This window comes from Mustela putorius, unplaced genomic scaffold (genome assembly GCF_011764305.1).
Source record: "Mustela putorius furo isolate JIRA1106 unplaced genomic scaffold, ASM1176430v1.1 tig00003845_pilon_pilon_pilon, whole genome shotgun sequence".
Taxonomy (NCBI): domain Eukaryota; kingdom Metazoa; phylum Chordata; class Mammalia; order Carnivora; family Mustelidae; genus Mustela; species Mustela putorius.
The window spans coordinates 24,890,059-24,910,661 of record NW_025421998.1 but is presented as its reverse complement, the minus strand read 5'-3'; the positions used below and the strand labels follow the sequence as shown (position 1 = coordinate 24,910,661).

At 33.1% G+C, this 20,603-nt stretch overlaps 1 protein-coding gene across 1 annotated transcript in view; it reads left to right on the top strand.

Moving 5' to 3' along the window:
- Nucleotides 1-20,603, top strand: part of SEMA3C (semaphorin 3C) — a 174,644-nt gene that overhangs the window by 91,905 nt on the left and 62,136 nt on the right. Inside the window, exons 5-9 of the mRNA XM_004739617.3 lie at nt 4,431-4,550; nt 11,812-11,902; nt 15,658-15,777; nt 17,166-17,308; nt 18,578-18,692. Of these exons, the coding sequence (XP_004739674.2) occupies nt 4,431-4,550; nt 11,812-11,902; nt 15,658-15,777; nt 17,166-17,308; nt 18,578-18,692 (589 nt within the window). The remainder of the gene's footprint in view (nt 1-4,430; nt 4,551-11,811; nt 11,903-15,657; nt 15,778-17,165; nt 17,309-18,577; nt 18,693-20,603) is intronic.

The window sequence follows — 20,603 nt, the reverse complement described above, 5'->3', positions numbered from 1 at the left end:
GGAAAATTAAGCAGGATTATATATATTTAGATATATGTGCATTAAATGCACAGAATGTCAAACTTTATTTATTAATTGAGGAATATCAGTATCCCTATTTATGTGACCAAAGGATCCCAAACTACTGGATAATATACTTTCTTTAAATATATTTATCAAGGGCGACTGGGTGGCTCAGTGGGTTAAAGCCTCTTCTTTCGGCTCAGGTCATGATCCTGGAGTCCTGGGATCAAGCGCCAAGTCAGGCTCTCTGCTCAGGGGGGAGTCTGCTTCCTCCTCTCTCTTTGCCTGCCTCTCTGCCTACTTGTGATCTCAGTCTGTCGAATAAATAAATAAAATCTTAAAAAAAAAAGAAATATATTCATCAAAATACTTTGATTTATTGCTCACACCAAAGATGTGTAGGCCAAGAAGAAAAGAATCAGGGATTTTTTTTCCTCATTGCTTAGTTTGGGCAATGAGGAGTCAATATTTTTAAAGCCTTATGCATCTGGGCTCCAAGACATTTCAAACACATTCCTATTAAAATTAAATAACGAATACATGTTCAGTATGGAAATCTTTGAAGACCTAGAAAAGCATGTAAAATGCAACAGAAAACAATCTCTTCTGAGCTCTTTGACCCTAGAAACTTAACCTCGCTGTGCTTCAGTTTCCTTGTCTGCATAATGGGCATTCTCATCATCTTTACCTTACTGGGTTGTTACAAGGATTAATGAGTTAATATTTTAAGAGAGCTTAGAACAGCACATTGCACACAGTAAGTGGTATATTACTATTAAGTAAATAAAATGAATTCCACTACCCCAAAGTAATCACTTAAAAATTAGATTGTTTGAAATGTTAAAGAGTGTAGAAAAAATGGTATTATATTCTGCATAATGTTAACAGCTTAATTTTTCATTTAGCATTGTATCAAGAAATAGTTTTTAAAAAGAACTAAGCAATTAAAAAAAAAAAAAATCCACAGTATTGAACTTCACTGAAGATGCATTCTCCAAACCTTTCATAGAGGATCAGTACTAATCTCTGTTCAGGACAAATGCCCTGTCCACTTCACCAGGCTTTTCTGACCATTGAAATTAAAAAAAATACATATGAAAGAATCCAATATCTGACACTGTGCATATGTATGATTTGACAGACACAATTCCAAGTGCTTTATTAGTATATTGTTCACAACAAATGTTATCATCACAATTTACAAGTAAAAAAATTTAAGCACAGAGAGGCTAAGTAAATGTCTCAAGTTCAAACACCTACTGAAAGGTAAAGCTAGAGTTTGAACCCGGGTCAATTGGCTCTGATATCTGTACACTTAAATCCACCATCCACTGCCCATCTGAAGACGATGGCATGATGACAGACCAACTCTAATTGCATCTCTGGTTTCATCACACAATAATTCACTATCCCCTCTAGGCACTGCTTCCCGAGTAAACCCTGCCCTGTCATGCCCCCATTATTTTGTTCATATTCTCTTTATGCTTTTGCCTGTCAAAATATCTAGCCTATTCTTCAAGTCCCAGCACCAATGATACCCGTTTACAAACCCTCACACCTAAGTCAGCGTTATTCATTCTCTCTTCTCTCCTCCTACAGCATATTTTTGAAAAAAATATAACTCTAATATAGCATCCGCACGTAGCCTCATGTATTATGGTTTCCTTTCTCTGAAAGGAGAAATTGAATTTATTTATTTCACTGTTGCTGGTACCATATACAGTGTTTACATAAAATGAGTTCAGTAAATATTTGCTGGATAGCATTGATAGGATTGCTGTGGTCTAAATCAGAAATAATGTGAACAAAAACTATGGAAATGGAAAGGACCTAGAAAATAATTTTCAATGATTAACTGATCTATTTTTTCTTTTGAGTTTTTCTCTGTGGGGAAGGTTGCAGGGGCACACTGGGTATCATTAGGGAGCCTGGAAATCTGTCTCATGGTGAACCCACCCCTTTCTTTACAAAAATTGGATGGTGGAGGGTAGCCATGGTTCAAGATCCAGCTCAGTTACTTATTAAAACTAGAGTACTTCATTTAACCTCTTTCGGACTCAAGTTTCTCATCACTAAAATGGGACTAATACTTTAATTGGAACATGGCTTTGAAGATTAAAAATACTTAACATCAAAGTATTAAGAGTTCTGTAAACATTAATAACTTGGAAAAACTCTCCTCTACCCACTGTAGATTCCTTACCCAAGGACAAATTATAAAGTGATTGAAAGTACAAGATTCAATGTTAAACACATTTGTGCTTGAAAATCTGTTTAACCTATTTCTAGCTCCATGACCTCAAGCAGATTAACTAAAAAAGCTCTATGCTCTATTTTGCTAAAAGGCGTTAAGTTGTACCAAACTGAATGAATGTGAAGTGCCCAAATGACATAAGTACCTTTAATAAATATAAGCTATAAAGGTGAAAAATCAAACCTCCTGAGAAGTCAAACAGGTTAAATATGTAAAATGATCATTCTAAAGTCTAGGGAATGATAAATTCCCAACAAATATTGATCATGATACGTAGATATAAAATATACAGAGAGATAGAAAAACATATACATGAAACAAGTATAATATGTATTTGAAATATAGACCATATTAGTGATATCTTTCTTCTTACCAATACCAGTAATTCATGACAGTAAACTGTCTACAAAACTCAAGATGACATATAATCTATTATTAATAGAATTGAATTCATGTCTTATGTGGGGAAATAGTATATACAGAATCCCAGAATGACTAAACTTGGATGTGAAAAAAATAAACAGAAGTCTCATTGCTCACAGATAACCTTAACATAGATGTATTATATAAACACCATACTTCATCTATTCTTTTTCTACAGAGAAACACATTATCATCTACAATTATGTAGTCAATTTCCAGGTATCCCTATAAACAGGTGTCAAGACATAGTGACACTATATATTTAACAAAAATTCTTGATGTCTTAAAATAAAAATGAAGTGTGTAGTCTGGTGTGTAAGGATTAATTTGTTTGACAACAGAGCGAATGATTGATTGTTTCATATAAAATCCATAATAGAAATTGTATAAAATTACTACATATAAAAATAAGCATATATTCACTAGCAAATAATAATATAAAGGGAGAATATTATGAAAAAAATAAAATAATGTTGACTTTAAACTTGACTTCTAAAAAAAACTAACTTGTATTTTGGAGAATTGGGGTTTTTTTTTGGGTTTTTTTGGTTTGGTTTTTTTACTTTCCTAATAATATAAATAATAAATGTGCTTATAAAAATTAGTAATATGGTACCTAGAAGAGAAGAAATATATGCTGTCTGACTACCCATGGGAAAACCACTGTTACCTTTTAGTATATCTATTAATAAAAAAATTTATCCTTGTAACATCATTTTTATTTATCTTTTATCTTTTAAAGATTTTATTTATTTATCTATTTATTTATTTTTTGAGAAAGCACTAGCAGGGGGAAGGGTAGAGGGAAAGGGAGAAGCCGAGTCGATGCTGAGTGGAGGAGCCTGATATGGGGCTTGATGCCAATCCCCTAAGATCATGACCTGAGCCGAAGTCAAACACTTAACCAACTGAGCCACTCAGGCACCCCTTTAACACCATTTTTATGATCTTCTTTGTGAAAAAATGACTGAAGAAAACCACATTCAATCTCAGGCTTGCTTAATTTGTAATCAGCAAGGGATATGAGCCTAGCAATACACAGCACGCAATGATTAATTCAGTCACAGAAATCTACCTTTGGTGCTAACTTGTTTACATACTTCTGCATGGTCAGAGTCAACTTATAATTACAATAATATTTTGCATTTCATTGAGTGAACAAATGACACCTTTTCCAATGGTGGGACTAGAAGCAGGTGAAAAAGAAAACTGGGGGAGAAGGTATTTTAGGGGATGAAGGCTAGAGAGACAATGATTATATCCCAGCGCTGGCATGTGTTTAGCAGTCTCTTTTATTTGCCAACTGTAAAAGCCAGTAGTGTTTGCCATTGTGTAGTACTGATGATATGGATCTTGTATAGGCGGTTTTGTTCAAAATATGTTTATATAACATGTGTGTGCACATGTAACATTTTGACGAAAATTTGAGGAAACAATTTGGTGTACTTTTCAGTTTCTCAGCTTTCTCAGATAAAGAATAAGTTCATAAAGTTTCAGAACATGAAAACTTACACAATATATAAAATATTGAAATATGAGAGTGACATACCATTTTACTCATTCTCCAAGTTGAACTACCTTCTTCCTGAAGTAAACCAATAGAATAAACCATGCTATTCTCTTATTACCTCCTAACAACAACAACAAAGTGAGAGCAGGAATGAAATGTATGGTGGAGTATGAGCATACTACTTAGAAATAGCAATAAATGTCACTGTATTGCTAACTGCTTATTCATTTGTTCTTTCAGCATGGCTGTGGGAACTTCGTCCGTGTAATTCAGGCTTTTAATCGCACTCACTTGTACGTTTGTGGGAGTGGTGCTTTCAGCCCTGTGTGTACTTATTTGAATAGAGGGAGGAGATCAGAGGTAAGTGAAACAATTTCTCATTGTTAGTTTTGGTGTTAGTGCCAAAGATTTCTTAAAACTGTATTTGAGGGGCACCTGGGTGGCTCAGTCCGTTAAGCAACTGCTTTTGGCTCAAGTCATGATCCCAGAGTCCCAGGATTGAGTCCTACCTCGGGCTCCCAGCTCCGTGGGGAGTCTGCTTCTCCTTCTGACCTTCTCCCCTCTCATGCTCTCTCTCACTCTCTTTCTCTCAAATAAATAAATAAAATCTTTTTAAAAAGAACTGTATTTGAATCTAAAAAAGTTGTAATCATAACATAATAATAAAAAAAGTTGTAATCAATCAAAGGTTCAAGCCTTTTTAACGCAAAATATATTTAATTTGATTGCTGTCCCCCACAATTACTGAAGTGTGGCTCTTGCCTTCAAGTAAATATATATATTTCTGAATAAAAAAGCTACAAAACATAAAAGAAAGAAAAATGGTGTAACTTTAAAAAAGGTATTGATACTATTTGTTCCAGATTATAGAAATATTACAGGATAACCTCACTTTCTTAAAGCTAATTTAAGTAATTTCTTACGTAACTTTTAAATTTGGTAAGCTTTTATGAGATACCTATACAAGATACATAAAGCAGGGAGCCCAGGTGTCCTTGCTAAAAAGAGCTTTCTATAGTTAGTCGATAATGCTTTCATTTTAGACCAACATTAGTCTACACTAGACTTTTCTAGCTTTATTCTTACATTAGTTAAAATGATTTGGGGTTCTGTGAACAAACGCATTTGCTAAACACTAAGTATGTACCTAAAATGTATAGACAAATAAAGGCTGGTTGAACTTTACCAATGATACTTAAAACTGTGTTTTTCTGAGCTTGTAATTAGTGACTAAGGAAAATATGCATCAGACCAAAAGAGCCTTTCCTCCTTCCTTTAATCGAACATGTTGTCTTACTAAATAGAAGCATTTAAAAAATGTAATTATTTCAAATTATCTGGCTTTGTTTTCCTTATGCAACTTAAATCTAGAATGTCCAATTCTTAAAGAATGTCAATTCTAGAGTTTAGAACTGTAAAAAAGATTAAATGTTGCTACTGATACACCTTATTAAGTTTATTTTTCTTTAACAGAGATTAATGTACTCAAGTACAAATATAATTGAACAATGCTTCTCTTTATATTGCTTTACTATTAATTTTTTCAGACATGGTATTTATACACACATATCTTTTGGTAAATAAAAAGTCATTTAAAAATAGCTGAGTAATTATAAGTTGACCCCAAATGAGGCATTTCCAAGTGGTTCAACATGATATGAAATATTACAATTCTTGAAGAAAAGTAAAACTATGCTTCTTGGAAGACTACAGTTGGCTGCATTGAGCTTGTCATTAGAACCACATGCCTGCGATCAATTGATTAAATAAACTACTGCCCCAGACGTCTGCAATCTGTCAGACACTCCACTGAAGGCTGTGCAGTCACTGTACAGGCCAACAATAGCATAGCAGTTTGCAGAGCACAGATTTCAAATAAAGTCATTTTCCCATGTACAAATTGCCCACTATGCACTTTGAGGCTTAATTGGAAAGTCGGTCCAAAAAATAATCTCCTTTGGAAAACCAGCATGGAATAAAATTTAATCACTTTACTAAATATGAACTACTTTAGTCTCCCTTCAAAAGATAGATTTCAAAGGGGGAAGCATTTTCATTAATTAATCTCTTTAAATAATATGTGAACATCATAAGAGCCAATTTAAGTAGGAAAAGCGTTATGAATTTTAAGCTTTGTGTATGGTAGACTCAAGTCAAAGGGTTTCACATTAACATCATTTTTTATATATCTATAATATATAAATAATAACATAAAGATAGAATGCATGATCTAGCAAGCATCTACTGTATTTGTTTTCTTTAGGATAAAAGATCCCTGAGCATAAAATGACCACATGATACAGAGAGTTGCATTTTGAGAGAATTTTCCTTCTTATGCATCACTGATGTTGTATTTTGTAATGACCAGAAGTAGTACTTACTAGTAACACCATGTGCTGGTATAAAGATACGGCTTTTATCCTGTATTTTAAAGCAGTTTGAGAGTAAACCAAATTAGGATGGCACAATCATTACTTAATTCAGTTTTATTCTTGAGACATTATCTACCACCTTCTATCTGCTTATCAAATAGCAATGCATTGATTCTTGGATATTATATGAGCCTACTTCACATTTGCAACATCACACACACTTTCATTATATCCTATGAATCTTCCATTATTCTGTGAGACTGAGTCAGAGCTTTCTCAGAGCCTATCCAAACAGCCTACGAATCCTTGCTACATCAATTCCTAACCATGGTACCTCTCTTCTGTCTATTCTCTTGATTCTCTGTCTTCTGTTCCTAAAAAAAGCAACACAAGTACATAATGACTTGAAATAATGAATAAAACATTTGTTTAAAAACTATAATTGGTTAATTTTGCTGCATATTCTTAGAATATTACTATATCTCATTTCTGGTTGATTTTATCAGATATCTCCATACATTGGTTCCAGCAGTTGAATACCCTTTAAGTCACTGATTTTGTCAGTCATCAAGCAGATAAACTTATCTTTGAATGACCAAGAATATCACAGGCATTCAAATTATTCCCAGAGCCTTTTGAAGCAAATTAGTCCCCAAACTTTTTTGTTTATGTATCTTTTCATAGCTTTCCTCTTCTCAGAGGAAAAGTTGTGGATTTTTCTTATCAATAAATTTCTTTGATCAATAACCTTCATCATTCTGTTTACTATCTTCGTTTTCTTTCTCCCATGTTTACTTTTTCTCCTGTTTTAAAATAGGATGTTTCTTTTCCTTAAAATCATTATCTCAGATCTGTGACTTTTCTCAACTTTTTCTTTTTCTCTCGTTTACTCATCACAAAACTTCTCAGACTAGTAGGCTATATTTCCTTATTAAGCCTTTCTGATCTGACTTTCATTACCATCCATAAACTATTTCTCAGTGACCAAGATTCCTCAGTGATCAAACTGACTCCTCTAATCAGCATCCTTTCTCCTAGACTGATCTCTAATATGTTGGCCATGCCCTCTGTTTTTCAAAGCCTTTATTGACATCCATAACCTGAGACATTTTGCTATGCCTTCTTTCCTAATTTTTCACCACCTACTCTCTTTCTGGTCCTACTTGTTTCTCTCACTGATCCAGTCTATAAGTAGGTATTTATTTAATGAGAATAATGGCAAAAACAAAATTATTTCAGAACTTGTAAGCTACCTCTAAGATGTTGGTCTTTATCCTGTGTCAAAGGAGGAGCAACTGTAATGATCTTAGGCAGAAAATGGCACGGCAAGGCTTGTGTTTGTACCTGTGTGTTGCATTACCAATGATTTAAGGTGGGGAGGGAATGAGAGGCCTGTCGTGAGATCAGTTAGAGAGTGAATGTAATATTTCAAGTAAGAAAGAGAGTGGCAATAAAGACAGAAAAATAGGCATGAAGTATAGAATAGTATAGTTGATGTTAGTGGATTTAGCTATATAAAAGAAAATTTACAATGATACAGATATTTGTTTGTTGTTTGTTTTTTATTTTTGGCCTTTTCAGTCATATATTTGTCATGAACTGAGATGAGATGCAACAAAGAGGATCATGTTTGAATTAAGATTTTAAGCCTGAGCTTTGTTCTCTTGAGTTTGAGTTGCTGTTGAAAGATTCAAGTAGAAATGTCAAGTAGGCAGTTGAATATACAGTTGGCTATATTAATGTTTGAGCCATTGTTTTGTAAGAGTATCTGAAACCCAAGCAATGCATGGGTTTAGTCATGCAGAGAGGAAATAATGTGAAAACAGAAGTGTGACTATGATTGAAACTTGAGGGTCTCTTAATTTAATGGCAAGATGGAGAAAAAGGGACCTTCGAACATGACCTAGAAGAAATAGCCAGGAAAGAAGAACCCTCCAAGTAGGGAGGAAAAAACAAAAATGTATTCATTCTCGGTATAAAAATAAGTCTTTTTAAAAAGATAGAAATGGGTAACAATCTAAAATATCATTGAGAATCCAAGTAAAATGAAGTCTAAAAAGTAAACAGGAATTGTGTAGTGTGGTTGCCATTAGGATATAAAAAAGGGTTTCAATAGAACAATTGAGGTTGAATACCCAATTGAAATGGATTGAGAAGAAAGTGAGAAGTCAGGAAATGGTGATGAGTATATGTGATTCTTTAAGAAATGTGATTCTCAATGAGAGTAATGTGTAGGAACTGACTGCGTTCTTTAAATGATGATATAAAGTTTCCAGTTAAGAAGATTCAAGAAAGAGGGGGGATAATTGAAAGTATAAGTTGCCTAAGAAGATTGGATACAATGAGATCCAAAACATTGGTGAAATGACCTTAAAGTAAGAGAAAGCGTTCCTCTCATGTACTAGTGGATGTATTAGTGTATATTCATTTATGTGTTTGGAGTGAGAAATTAAAGATGTCTCATTTAAAGGCTTCACTTACTCTGCAGTCATATGATCAATTATTTGTTGATCATATGAACTAAGAACAAATTAGGTGATTGTCATGACAATGGTTTGAAATTATTATCAGAAGAACCAGTTGATAGAGTATCCTTGAAAGTTTACTGAGCAGTATAAAGGGTCCATTTTGTGTTGGTGATCACAAATCTGTATTACGTTGAATTTACCTTGTAGAATCACTTTCTGCAAAATGCTTAGATGTTTGGACACAAGTATGGAGAATGTATAGACAGACATGCCCTTCCAGGCTGTGGTTTCAATGAAAAAAACCAGAGATTTAAGGAACTTAATATTTCTGCAAAAAAATTAGTGGAACTAAAGAGCACAGAATCTAAATGGTTTAACAAAGAAAGTCAGGAAGAGAGAAGGCTGATGAAATGGGTTCTTAGGAGATGAAATTGGAGAATTGTTGCTGCATGAATGAATTAGTGATTATTCAGGTAGACCACACTCTTTCTGGTGATAAGATCTAGACTCAAATTGTGTGAGAAATGATGCTGAACAATGGAGGAGTAGTTCAGTGGAGAGCAAGTGGTACCTAAACAATTTCATCGATTCCTGCAGTGCCGACTCTCACATTTGTAGTAAAATATGTGTATGTCTCTAAGTAATCACAACTGGCCTTACTAAATTTTATTGTTTTTCCTCAATCATTTGTTTAGTTTAGTCATTTTGTAGATACTAATTCTTTTGGAAAGCAGACATAGTGAAGAGTCAGGAGACTGAACTTTTTTTTTTTTTCAGGTTTCATTTTTTTCTTTTTTAAAAAATTATTATTATTTTGTTATAAACATATAATGTATTTTTATCCCAGGGGTACAGATCTGTGAATTGCCAGGTTTACACACTTCACAGCACTCACCAGGTAGCACATACCTCCCCAATGTCCATAATCCCACCCCCCCTCTCCCAACAACTCCCTTCCCCCCCAGCAACCCTCAGTTTGTTTTGTGAGATTAAGAGTCACTTATGGTTTGAGGAGACTGAACTTTAATTTTACTTTTGTCATTATTTAGCTGCATGACTTTGGGCGAGTTATATTTCCCTCATCTATAGAGTTAATTCATTGAAGAGGATCATTTTATAAGACCTTTCCAGATGAGAGGACTGTGATTCTTTTTAAACGCTATGATTTCCTAAAATCTCAGGGATATCCTGCCACCATATCAAACTCAGTGTAACAAAAATGAACTAGTTTTATTTTCTTTAAGGAGTCAAAACTTCAGAAGTCTTTCTTTTCTTCATCTTCCTGAACTACATCTGATCTGTAATTGATTGCCAAGTCTGCTGATTTTTACTTTACAACTTCTCTTGCATCTTTACTGCTGTTACCATGATCCCTGAAATCCTGACATGTCAGATTATTATTACCTAATTCCTGGACTATTGCTAGTGAAAGCAAATCTATTTCTTCAATCCAGTGTCTGTTTTTAAAATGGCCATTCTCAAGGTGCCTCAGTGGCTCTGTTGGTTAGGTTCAGATCATGATTTCAGAGTCCTGGGATGGAGCCTCACAACAGCATCCCAGCTCAGCGAAAGATCTACTTCTCCCTCTGGCCGGCCCTCCCCTGCCTGTTTTCTCTCTCTCTCTCTCTCCCCAATAAATAAATAAATAAAATCTTAAAAATAAAATTAAAATTGCCATTCTTAATCTTCTTAAAACACCAAGGTAAGGCCCAATCTTCTTAAAGCAATGTTTTGATCCTTTCATTTCCATACTCAAAAATATTGAGCCTGAATTTCTTTCAGGAAAATTTTGAAAAACCTTAGCTTTATAATTAAGATCTTCTATCATCTAATGCAACCTACAAAAGTGAAAAAATTTGTCTTTAAATTTTAGTAGTAGTTTTGCTAACTTTGTTTAAGAAAAGGGTAAATATACCAACAAAATATTCCTTCTCCATTAGGCTACACTGATCATCATATTTCAAATTGAATCACTGCCTCCAATCCTGGGTTTCTCAAGTTCCATTTTCTGCTTAAATTTTTTCCTAAACACTGAGCACCATCCAACATATTCTATATTTTCTGTACTTATCCTTTGTATGTTTATACTCTCTATCATTATATTATAAATTACTTGAGGATAAAGATTTTTGTCTGTCTTACTTACTGTATTCCTAATGTTTTGTTAGTACCTGGCATATAGTAAATACTCAATAAATTTTTGTTAAATGAATGAAAGAGTAAAAAACATTTTTACCTAAATTATGAATTCAACTTTGTTGAATCTATCATAATGCTTATATAACAAAATTAACTGGTAATATAAATTTTATATTATATATTATATTATATATGTATTATATTATATATATAAATGTCTTGATTATTTTGGAAATATTATAATCCTTGTATAGATTATTTCTCTGTGGACAATTTTCTTTTGGCTAATTTTCAATGTATCTAGTTTGATTTACAATGATCCTTGATTCCCAGGTGGATTTTGCTGGTATTATTTGTTTGTTTGTTTGTTTTCTGATATTGATTTTAGAAGAACTTCTTGGATCAGCTTTATGTAGATGGTAGTAGGATGAGAACTTTGGCCTGCTGAAGTCTGCTTATCATTTCCAGATGTTTTCTTCATATAGGCCAAGAAAGTCTTAATAAAGTAAATTGAAGAGGCATAAAGAAACAAATGGAAAGCATATTATTTTTGAGGATGCTTTGTTTTACTAAAAAACAAATTGGTTAACTAAATATAAAGTTATTTACTGTTGCTGTATTTCTGTTTTTTCTATAATAAAGGACCAAGTTTTTATGATTGACTCTAAGTGTGAATCTGGAAAAGGACGCTGCTCCTTCAACCCCAATGTGAACACAGTGTCTGTTATGATCAGTAAGTGGAAAATAAAATAGGGAGGGGGAAATACCAAATGAAAGGGAAACTAAAATAAATGCATGACATGGTATGCCCATCGAGATAGTTATATGAAGAATGAGGTAACAGCAAGTTGTGAGCTGAGAAATTGTAGTTTATCAGTTGCAAGAACTTGTGATGAAGTGATAAACATGTATTTTTTTCATTCACTATGATGATGCTGTCACTTCTAGAGCAAGTCAACCATTTACCAAAGTGTGTGTTCATATACTCATAGTGATAGGGATGCTTGAGTGGCTCATTTGATTGGGTGGCTGCCTTCAGCTCAGGTTGTGATCCTAAGGTCCTGGGATCGAGGCCCACATTGGGCTCCCTGCTTGGTGGAGGGCCTGCTTCTCCCTCTCCCTCTGCCTGTTCCCTCTGCTTGTGCTCTCCTTCTCTCTCTCTGTCAAATAAATAAATAAAAATCTTAAAAAAGAATGATATATATTATAAAGTAATTTTCAATATTTTCTGTAGTTCTTTTCTAGTATTAAGTATACCCATTTTTCTCATATTTTAGTAATATTTTACAAATGATTAAAATTACAAATGATATTTCTTTCAAATGAAAGAATAACAAAATGCATATGGATATCCTTGGGAGCAAAAATTAGAAAGCTTTGAAATTACAAGATACTCAGCTATTTCTGATGCAGAATCTTTTCAGATAAGCTTCTGAATATTATTTAATAAAAGCAGTGTCTTGGAAAGTCTTTCCATTAGGAAGAAAACTATATTCATCTATCGAAATGGGATGATATATATGTAATACTAGCTAAATATAGAGTTTTCATTTATTTCAAATTAAATTCTATGAAAATAATCTTTAAAGATCTATAAAGACTAATAGGCATCAAATATCATTTAGAACAAAAAAGATTTAAAACAAAACATTTAAAATTTTCCTATTAAACTGATAAGTCATTTAATATTTTTGTCCTTAAAGAATTGGGTTTGTTTATAAAATTAATTTAGTTATTGACCTTCATTTTTCAAGGATTTGAGACTTCAATTTTTATTCTTACACTCTTTTTTTTTTTAAAGATTTTTATTTATTTATTTATTCATTTATTTATGAGAGAGAAGGAGAAAGAGAGCGAGCAGAGGAGTAGAAGGAAAGGAACAAGCAGACTTCGTGCTGACCACAGAGGTCATTTCAGGGCTTGATCCCACCACCCTGAGATCATGACCTGAGCCAAAATCAAGAGTCAGACATTGGACTGACTGTGCCACTGAGGTGCCCTTATCTTTTCATATTTTGATTAACATTAGGATAAGTGATTTGCTTACCCTCAAAACTGAAAACAGAAAGGAGGAATAAGCCTGTATTTGTCATTTTATTTGTTCTACTGATTATCCCCCTGAACTTATCTCCAATATTGTCTCCAATATTGCATAATGAATTTCTGTGTCATCTCACGTTGCCATATGGGGTTTGATCATTTCTGTTCTAGTGCCAGGCACTAAATAACACAGATCATTTAAAGTACTTCTGTATATTAAAGGATCAAGAAACATCAAGAACTGAAGAATTTCAAATTTCATAATATAGTTGTGGTACGTAAACCAGTGTTCAACTTTGGAGGGTCTTTTTTGTTGTTTTTCTTTTTTCATGTCATTGTAACACAGCAAGAAGTTAGGTGATATCTCTTAAAAGAAGCTATCAAGAGCCTCAGGAGGTTTTTCAGTGGAAGTAAAATCGGAAAGCAAAGGATTTTTGAATTAAAAGTTAAAAGGCACAGTTTATCTTTGCATAAACCAGCACAGACATTCTGAAAAATACATCCCTACTCAAAATTCTTTTTAAAGTGATATTAATTATTTAATTATTTCTTGTACAAGATAAAGCAGAAGCTTTATTATTCCTAACTTGCTATTAAAATTAATAAAAGGGGCACCTGGGTGGCTCAGTTGGTTAAGTGTCTGCCTTTGGCTCACGTCAAGATCCCAGGGTCCTGGGATCTAGCCAGAGTTGGACTCCCTGCTAAGTGGGGAGTCTGCTTTTCCCTCCCCATGCTCTCACGCTCTCGCTCAGTCTTTCTCTTTCTCTCTCTCTCTCCCTAACAAATAAGTAAAATCTTTAAAAAATTAAAAATATAAAATTAGTAAGAGTTTAAGACAGGCTATGAAGCCAACAAGGCGAGTAGGCTTTTAACATAAATAATGAGTTGCAGTAGGATTAGAATCAGCCCTGCCACACACCATCCTCCGAGTGTCCTTTTTCCTTTTCTTCCTGGAAACAGGATAATATCTGTGCTAATCGGTCTATTGAAAAGCAGGAATTTATAACCCACCATTCTGGGGGTAATCGATATAGTAAAAATGAAAAATAGTTCATTACAAAGTTATCTTAATTTGACAGCTGTTCTGTCTATAGAATACTTGAGCTGATGCTTCACAAATATTCACAAAATGAAGCTAAATTGCTCCAGATGCTTTCATGAACATTTGTTATTTTCCTATAATCTGTTTCCATGGGTTTCAGACCCCCCACTAAGGAAGCAGAACTGGGCAACACAATGGCTGATACCCACTTGCTAACTGGTAGGGGTCCAGTGCATGACTTGGTGAGCACATATTAAAAATATTTCATTCTCCATTCTATCCTGGGTTAATTGGTATCACTTATTACTAGGCAGTGAGTTTGGAGTGCTTCAAAATGTTGCAGTCCTGCCAAAATGACCATGATCTGAAGATAGCCAGGGGAGTAATTGTAGAACATCAGTCAGAGAAAAAAGCTGCATAGTGGTTCAGTGGGTCAGACCTGATACATTTTATTCTTTTTTAAATAGACATTTAATTACTTTTTTTATTCTGGGGTTACACATAGCAATTCACTGCTTACTGTCCTTACTAGGGTAGGAATTAATATGGACCTTAACAAATAAGCTCAATATCTAATGTTATGCAAATACAGATTAAACTATCTGATTTTGCCATTAATGATGATAATTTAATTTTAAAATATATTTTCTTTTTTATCTCTGCATTTTGTTTTTTAAGGCTTAATGTGTCAAACTACATGTGGTTTATTAATACAATATTATACTTTTAGCATAATGTTAGTAATAATATTGTGTATTATAATTGAAAGATTACCTTATAGAAAACTTCTAGCACTAAATATCACAACATATACTTTTAAGGATAAAATAACCTTATCATTAATAATATTTTGACAATAAAAACTAGTATTTTCAACCTATGTAGTGAAATCATGGAATTTTTAACACATGGTGAAAAATTTTGAGATCATAAGACAATTCCTATATTTTAAAGATGAGAAGGTAGAGATTCAGGGTACTAAATGACTTAGTCCTAATTCCCAGTTGGCTAATTCCTGCCAAAATTAGAAACTGAGTGTTCTCTTATAGTATTTTTGACTTATTAAAGGAAAGTAATAATTAATTAGGCCATTTTATTAACTTCATGTATATTATTATTTCTGTCATTTTTGATACACACTGTATAAACTTAGGTTTTTAGTATAATTAAGTATAGTCAGAGGAATTTTTATTTCTATGTAGAATAAAATTGCTTTGGTAATCATACAGGCAATAATGAGACCAGATTAAACTTAATCCAATTTTTTTATTTAATGGACAATGGAAACCAGCAATTATAAACACTCTGTAATGTGTGTGGTTACCTAATAAATGAGTTTTCCTTGATTTTTACAATAGCCTTAAAAATATTTAAAATTATGTTGACATTTTCTTACTTTTTCTTAGACGAGGAGCTTTTCTCTGGAATGTATATAGATTTCATGGGCACAGATGCTGCTATTTTTCGAAGTTTAACCAAGAGGAATGCAGTCAGAACTGATCAGCACAATTCCAAATGGCTAAGTGGTAAGAAACATTTTCTGCATTTTGAGAATCATGCTTTAAACTGATTTAGTTCTATAATGAAGAAAGGTTAAAATGTTTGAAAAAAATCACTTGTGATGTAACAATTCTGTAGTCTATGACTTTAAATATTTAGGAAAAATAAATATTTGAAGTAGTCCATAGTCCATATTCTCTTTATTAACTGTCATATAATTATCATAAATTAATAAATAAAAATGACAATGATATTTACTAAACAGGCTCATATGCAAGAATCTTCTCCAGTTGTCTACTTGTAGTATATAACAATTAAATATGCTATTTATTCATTTAGTCTGCTTAAATATTTTAATAATGTCAAGCCTGAAGATTTTCCTAAATTTATGACAGTTAGATATAATGACTAGGGTGTTTTCAGGAACTCCTCATATTGTTTTATACTTAGATTCTTAAATGATAAAACTGGTATATATAATTTTTAATAATTGATTTAGTACTTAACAGAAATCATATGTATGATAACCTTGTGATTATCACTAGTCATTTATTTCTAATTTGGGGTAGAGTCACATGACATTCACATCCTGAAAGATGCTTATTTGACTTTAATGTGTAATTTCAATCGGTTGCTGCTGCTTAGAAGAAGAAACCACTATGATCTTTGTCATTTCACCCTGGGGATGATTTCTAGCTGACCCTAAATTTGACAATTCATTTAACATTGCACAGCAAAGTATGAATCACCACAGTTCAGCATTTTATTTCACTGATAGGCAGGCACAAGAAAGCAGCGATTGTCCATTTACTTCTTCAATTTATGACTCCAGTACATCTGGATTCTAAAACTCGTTTTGTTCTTGAAATAAAAAATCCCTCTATGTCTTCAGATGACTGCATTTTTTTCCTTGAAAAATTTCCCCTTCATTTCTTATGCCGTCTTAAGAAAAAAATGTTTTTGAGATCTTGGACTCCCGACTCTACATTCTGCTTCAGTGAATTTGAGATTTTATGCACTAGATTGAAAACTATACTTCGAAAAACAAACTTTTTTTTCCCCCTATAAAATGACCATTCAATTCCATGGGATACAGCTGGTAGAAAAGCATTTTGATTTGTTAGAACTCATCCCTGCACAAAGGATTTTTGCATTTACTGAACTTCTAGAATGTATTGCAGACAGGGAAAAAATAGTTTAAGCTATTATGTTATAGATATATTTTGTAGCACTTGACATTCCAAATACAGTATGTTGTGTGAATGCAATTATTGCTGTTAGATTCTGCCTATGAACATGGAATTATTCTTCTATACCAAAGATGAAGAAGCCATATGCCTGTAATCTACTTGGATGAACCATAGATGGATTTCCATCAGGAGTATATATATAGTCTTTGTATTTTTTTCCTCAGAACCTATGTTTGTGGATGCACATGTGATCCCAGATGGCACAGATCCAAATGATGCTAAGGTGTACTTCTTCTTCAAAGAGAAACTGACTGACAATAGCAGAAGCACAAAACAGATTCATTCCATGATTGCTAGAATATGTCCTGTAAGTGTTAATCTTGTCCTAATTTGAGGAAAGACACAAATTCAAATCATATAAATACGTTTTCTTTTGCCGATAGTTTACTTTCCCACTTTTATTTGTGGTTACAAATTAATGAAATATTGAGGGAGACATTTTAATTTACTGTTTATTCACATCAGTCATATGAGATAAAAAAGCTTAATTCAAGGAAATACTGTTGTCATGGTTTTACACAAATAAATGGTTTTTGTTTGTTTTTTTTGCATTTAATGCATTTGTATTGAAAACAAATAGCTAAATTGTATGTTACAGAAAGAAACAATAATTCTTGTGAACAAAATATAGCAAAACCTCAATAAAGACAATTATTGAGGAACTTTTCATTTTCTAATGAAAAGAAATGCATTACTAAAATATAGTCCTAATTAAAAACAGTAAACAAAATAGTCTTCTGGTATAAATAGCAAGTATACATAGCAACTCAAAAAAACTCATGATGCCCTCTCAAACAGGAGTTTTATAGGGTTGCCCTGACTTATTTATGATTAACATACTTCATGCAAAAGTATTTCTTAAAGTGTTCAGTGTTTTAAATAGTTTATTTTTAATATTATAATATTCCATTAATTGTGGAGCTCATCTGCTTTTAAGTCAGTTAGAACAAGACAGTAGAGCCTGCAGAAGGAGTGAAAGGCTTCTGGGCATACAGAAAAAAAAGATCAGGTCATTCACTATTTGTGAATGACCCAAATGCCATTTTCCCCTCCCTGGCTGGAGAAATATATCTAGTGAAGCATCTGATTGGAAATACTGAGGATTAAACAATAACACAGAGAAATGAAGGAGAGAAAATAGAGCTATTGGAGACCACTTGGTATAAGTATAGCCCACTTTCCTGAACACAGTATACTCTGCAAGCTTCATAGTATACAAAAATTTATGTTCACTTTGAAGACAATGAGTTATTAGGACAAATTAGATTATGTGTTCTCCATACATTTTCTAGATATTTTCTCCATGTACTGTTGAAGTTAGAAAGCTTTAGGGCATATATAAATTGAAACATTTACAGTTGATACCATACTATAGAAAATTAATAGTATAGCTATGGCTATTTTATAAAAATACTGTAGATCTTAAATATTCATCTTCACTGGTATGCACATGTAGTTAGCATTTCTACCCTTCAGATTATAACAAACCCTCAAGTAATCCAAGTCCAAGCTGAACTTTTAATGCACTTGAATATTTATTTAAGCTATCTGAAGTATGTTTTCAAAATGGTTTCAGAATGACACTGGGGGACTGCGTAGCCTTGTCAACAAGTGGACGACCTTCTTAAAAGCGAGGCTGGTGTGCTCTGTAACCGATGAAGACGGCCCAGAAACACACTTTGATGAATTAGGTACATGAATGTGAGATTGAGAAATGTTTTTTGAAAAAGAGTTTGTAAAGTTTATTTTAATAACCTCTCAAAAGAGAGTGTATTTTCCATGAATGCTTTTAGCATAAATAATCTGCCAATTTGAATGAATGATCCAGACACTGTTCATAAATTTTCTTAAGTGTTTTTTAAATATGTTTTGTCTCTGAGTGCACTACTGAGACATTTAGTTCATTGAATTCACCATGATATATAAAGAAGTGTGTGCGTGTGTGTGTGTGAGAGAAAATGAAAGATGTAATTGCATAATTTACATATGAATAATATATTTTTGCTTATCTGAAAGACTATGCATTTCATATATATTTAAATTTTAATATTCTGATTTGAAATCAGTTGGTATGAGAATGGAGCTATATATTTTAATAGTTACTGAGCACAATCAAGGTTGGTTGGGACCATGTCAGAGTAGAAATGATAGACGTGCTCTCTAGTCTTAGTCCTCCTTGGTGACCCTGGGATTAAGTATTCTCAGCATGTGTGACTTGAAGAGGGTGACACTTTCCAGGTCAAATAAGACTAACAATCTTATTCCTTTCTACCAAGGAACAGTTCTCTTTTTAATCAGAATAACTTGATATACATCATAGGGTCATGTTTACTAAGTGCCATTTAGAAATAACTTTTATTTTGCTTTAATCCATTAAAATGTAAAATGCTGGCTATTCTCAGATTTTGAGGCAGATGATGAGGTAAGCAATAAAAATGCATTACAATATAGAAAAATCTGGTTCTAGCAGTTGTAGAAACCGGAATAGGTAGCTGAACTCTTCAAAAGCCAGCCAGTGTATTGATCATAGAAACAAAAGTCTTTGTATCAGCTTTTTTTTTTTTTTTTTTAAGATTTTATTTATTTATTTGACAGAGAAAGATCACAAGTAGGCAGAGAGGCAGAGAGAAGAAGGCTCCCCACTGAGCAAAGAGCCCAATGCGGGGCTCTATCCCAGGACCCTGAGATCATGACCTAAGTAGAAGGCAGTGGCTTAACCCTCTGAGCCACCCAGGCACCCCTGCATCAGCTTTTCTAGAAGAAAGTTCCAAGTGTGACTTTTGTGTTATAACCTACTCATACATTATATTCCCCAAATTCTTTGCAAGTATGTTTATGTTTTAATGACTTAGGTTATTTCAGTCTTACCTGGTTTTTTTAGGGAAAGCCAGACAGTTTAGCCTTTTGTTCCCATATGGAAAGGCTTCTCTTTATTAATTTATTGCTTAAGAAGTCCTAAGTTCATTGTGAATTTGAAATAAACACATCTTTCTTTGTATTTCCCAGCAAGAATTTTAATTTGCAAAAGTGTCACTAAATTCAGATTTTTCTTTTAACTGTAACAGTTGATTGTTAACTAAGGGTTCCCACAAGAAATCTACTTCCAGGTTCTCATATGTGTTACTGAACCAAACTACCTATAAGTTTGGCTTTGCCTTAATATACTTTAAACTTTTTGTCATTAGGGGAATTATTGATTAAATTAAACTACCACTAGCTCTTTTGACCATAAACCAAAAAAAAAAAAAAAAAAAGTCTTATTTTATATAAAGAAAAAAAGTCATGTTGAAAGAGTTTTCTTAAAAAAAAAAAAAGAGTTTTCTTCCACATTCTAGCTTCTAACCTTAGGTCAAAAAAAATTGTAATTTGTAATACTTTTTAAATTTAAAAAAGTGACATATTATCCTTAAAGGACATTTAGAAAATGCAGAAAAAAGGGGCATCTGGGTGGCTCAGTCAGGTAAATGTCCATCTTGTGATTTTGGCTCAGGTTGTGATGTCATGGGTCCTGATCTTATGGTTCCTGAGACGGAGTGCCCCTTGGGCTCCATATTCTATGGGGAGTCTGCTTAAGATTCTCTTGTTCTCCTTCTGCCCCTCCC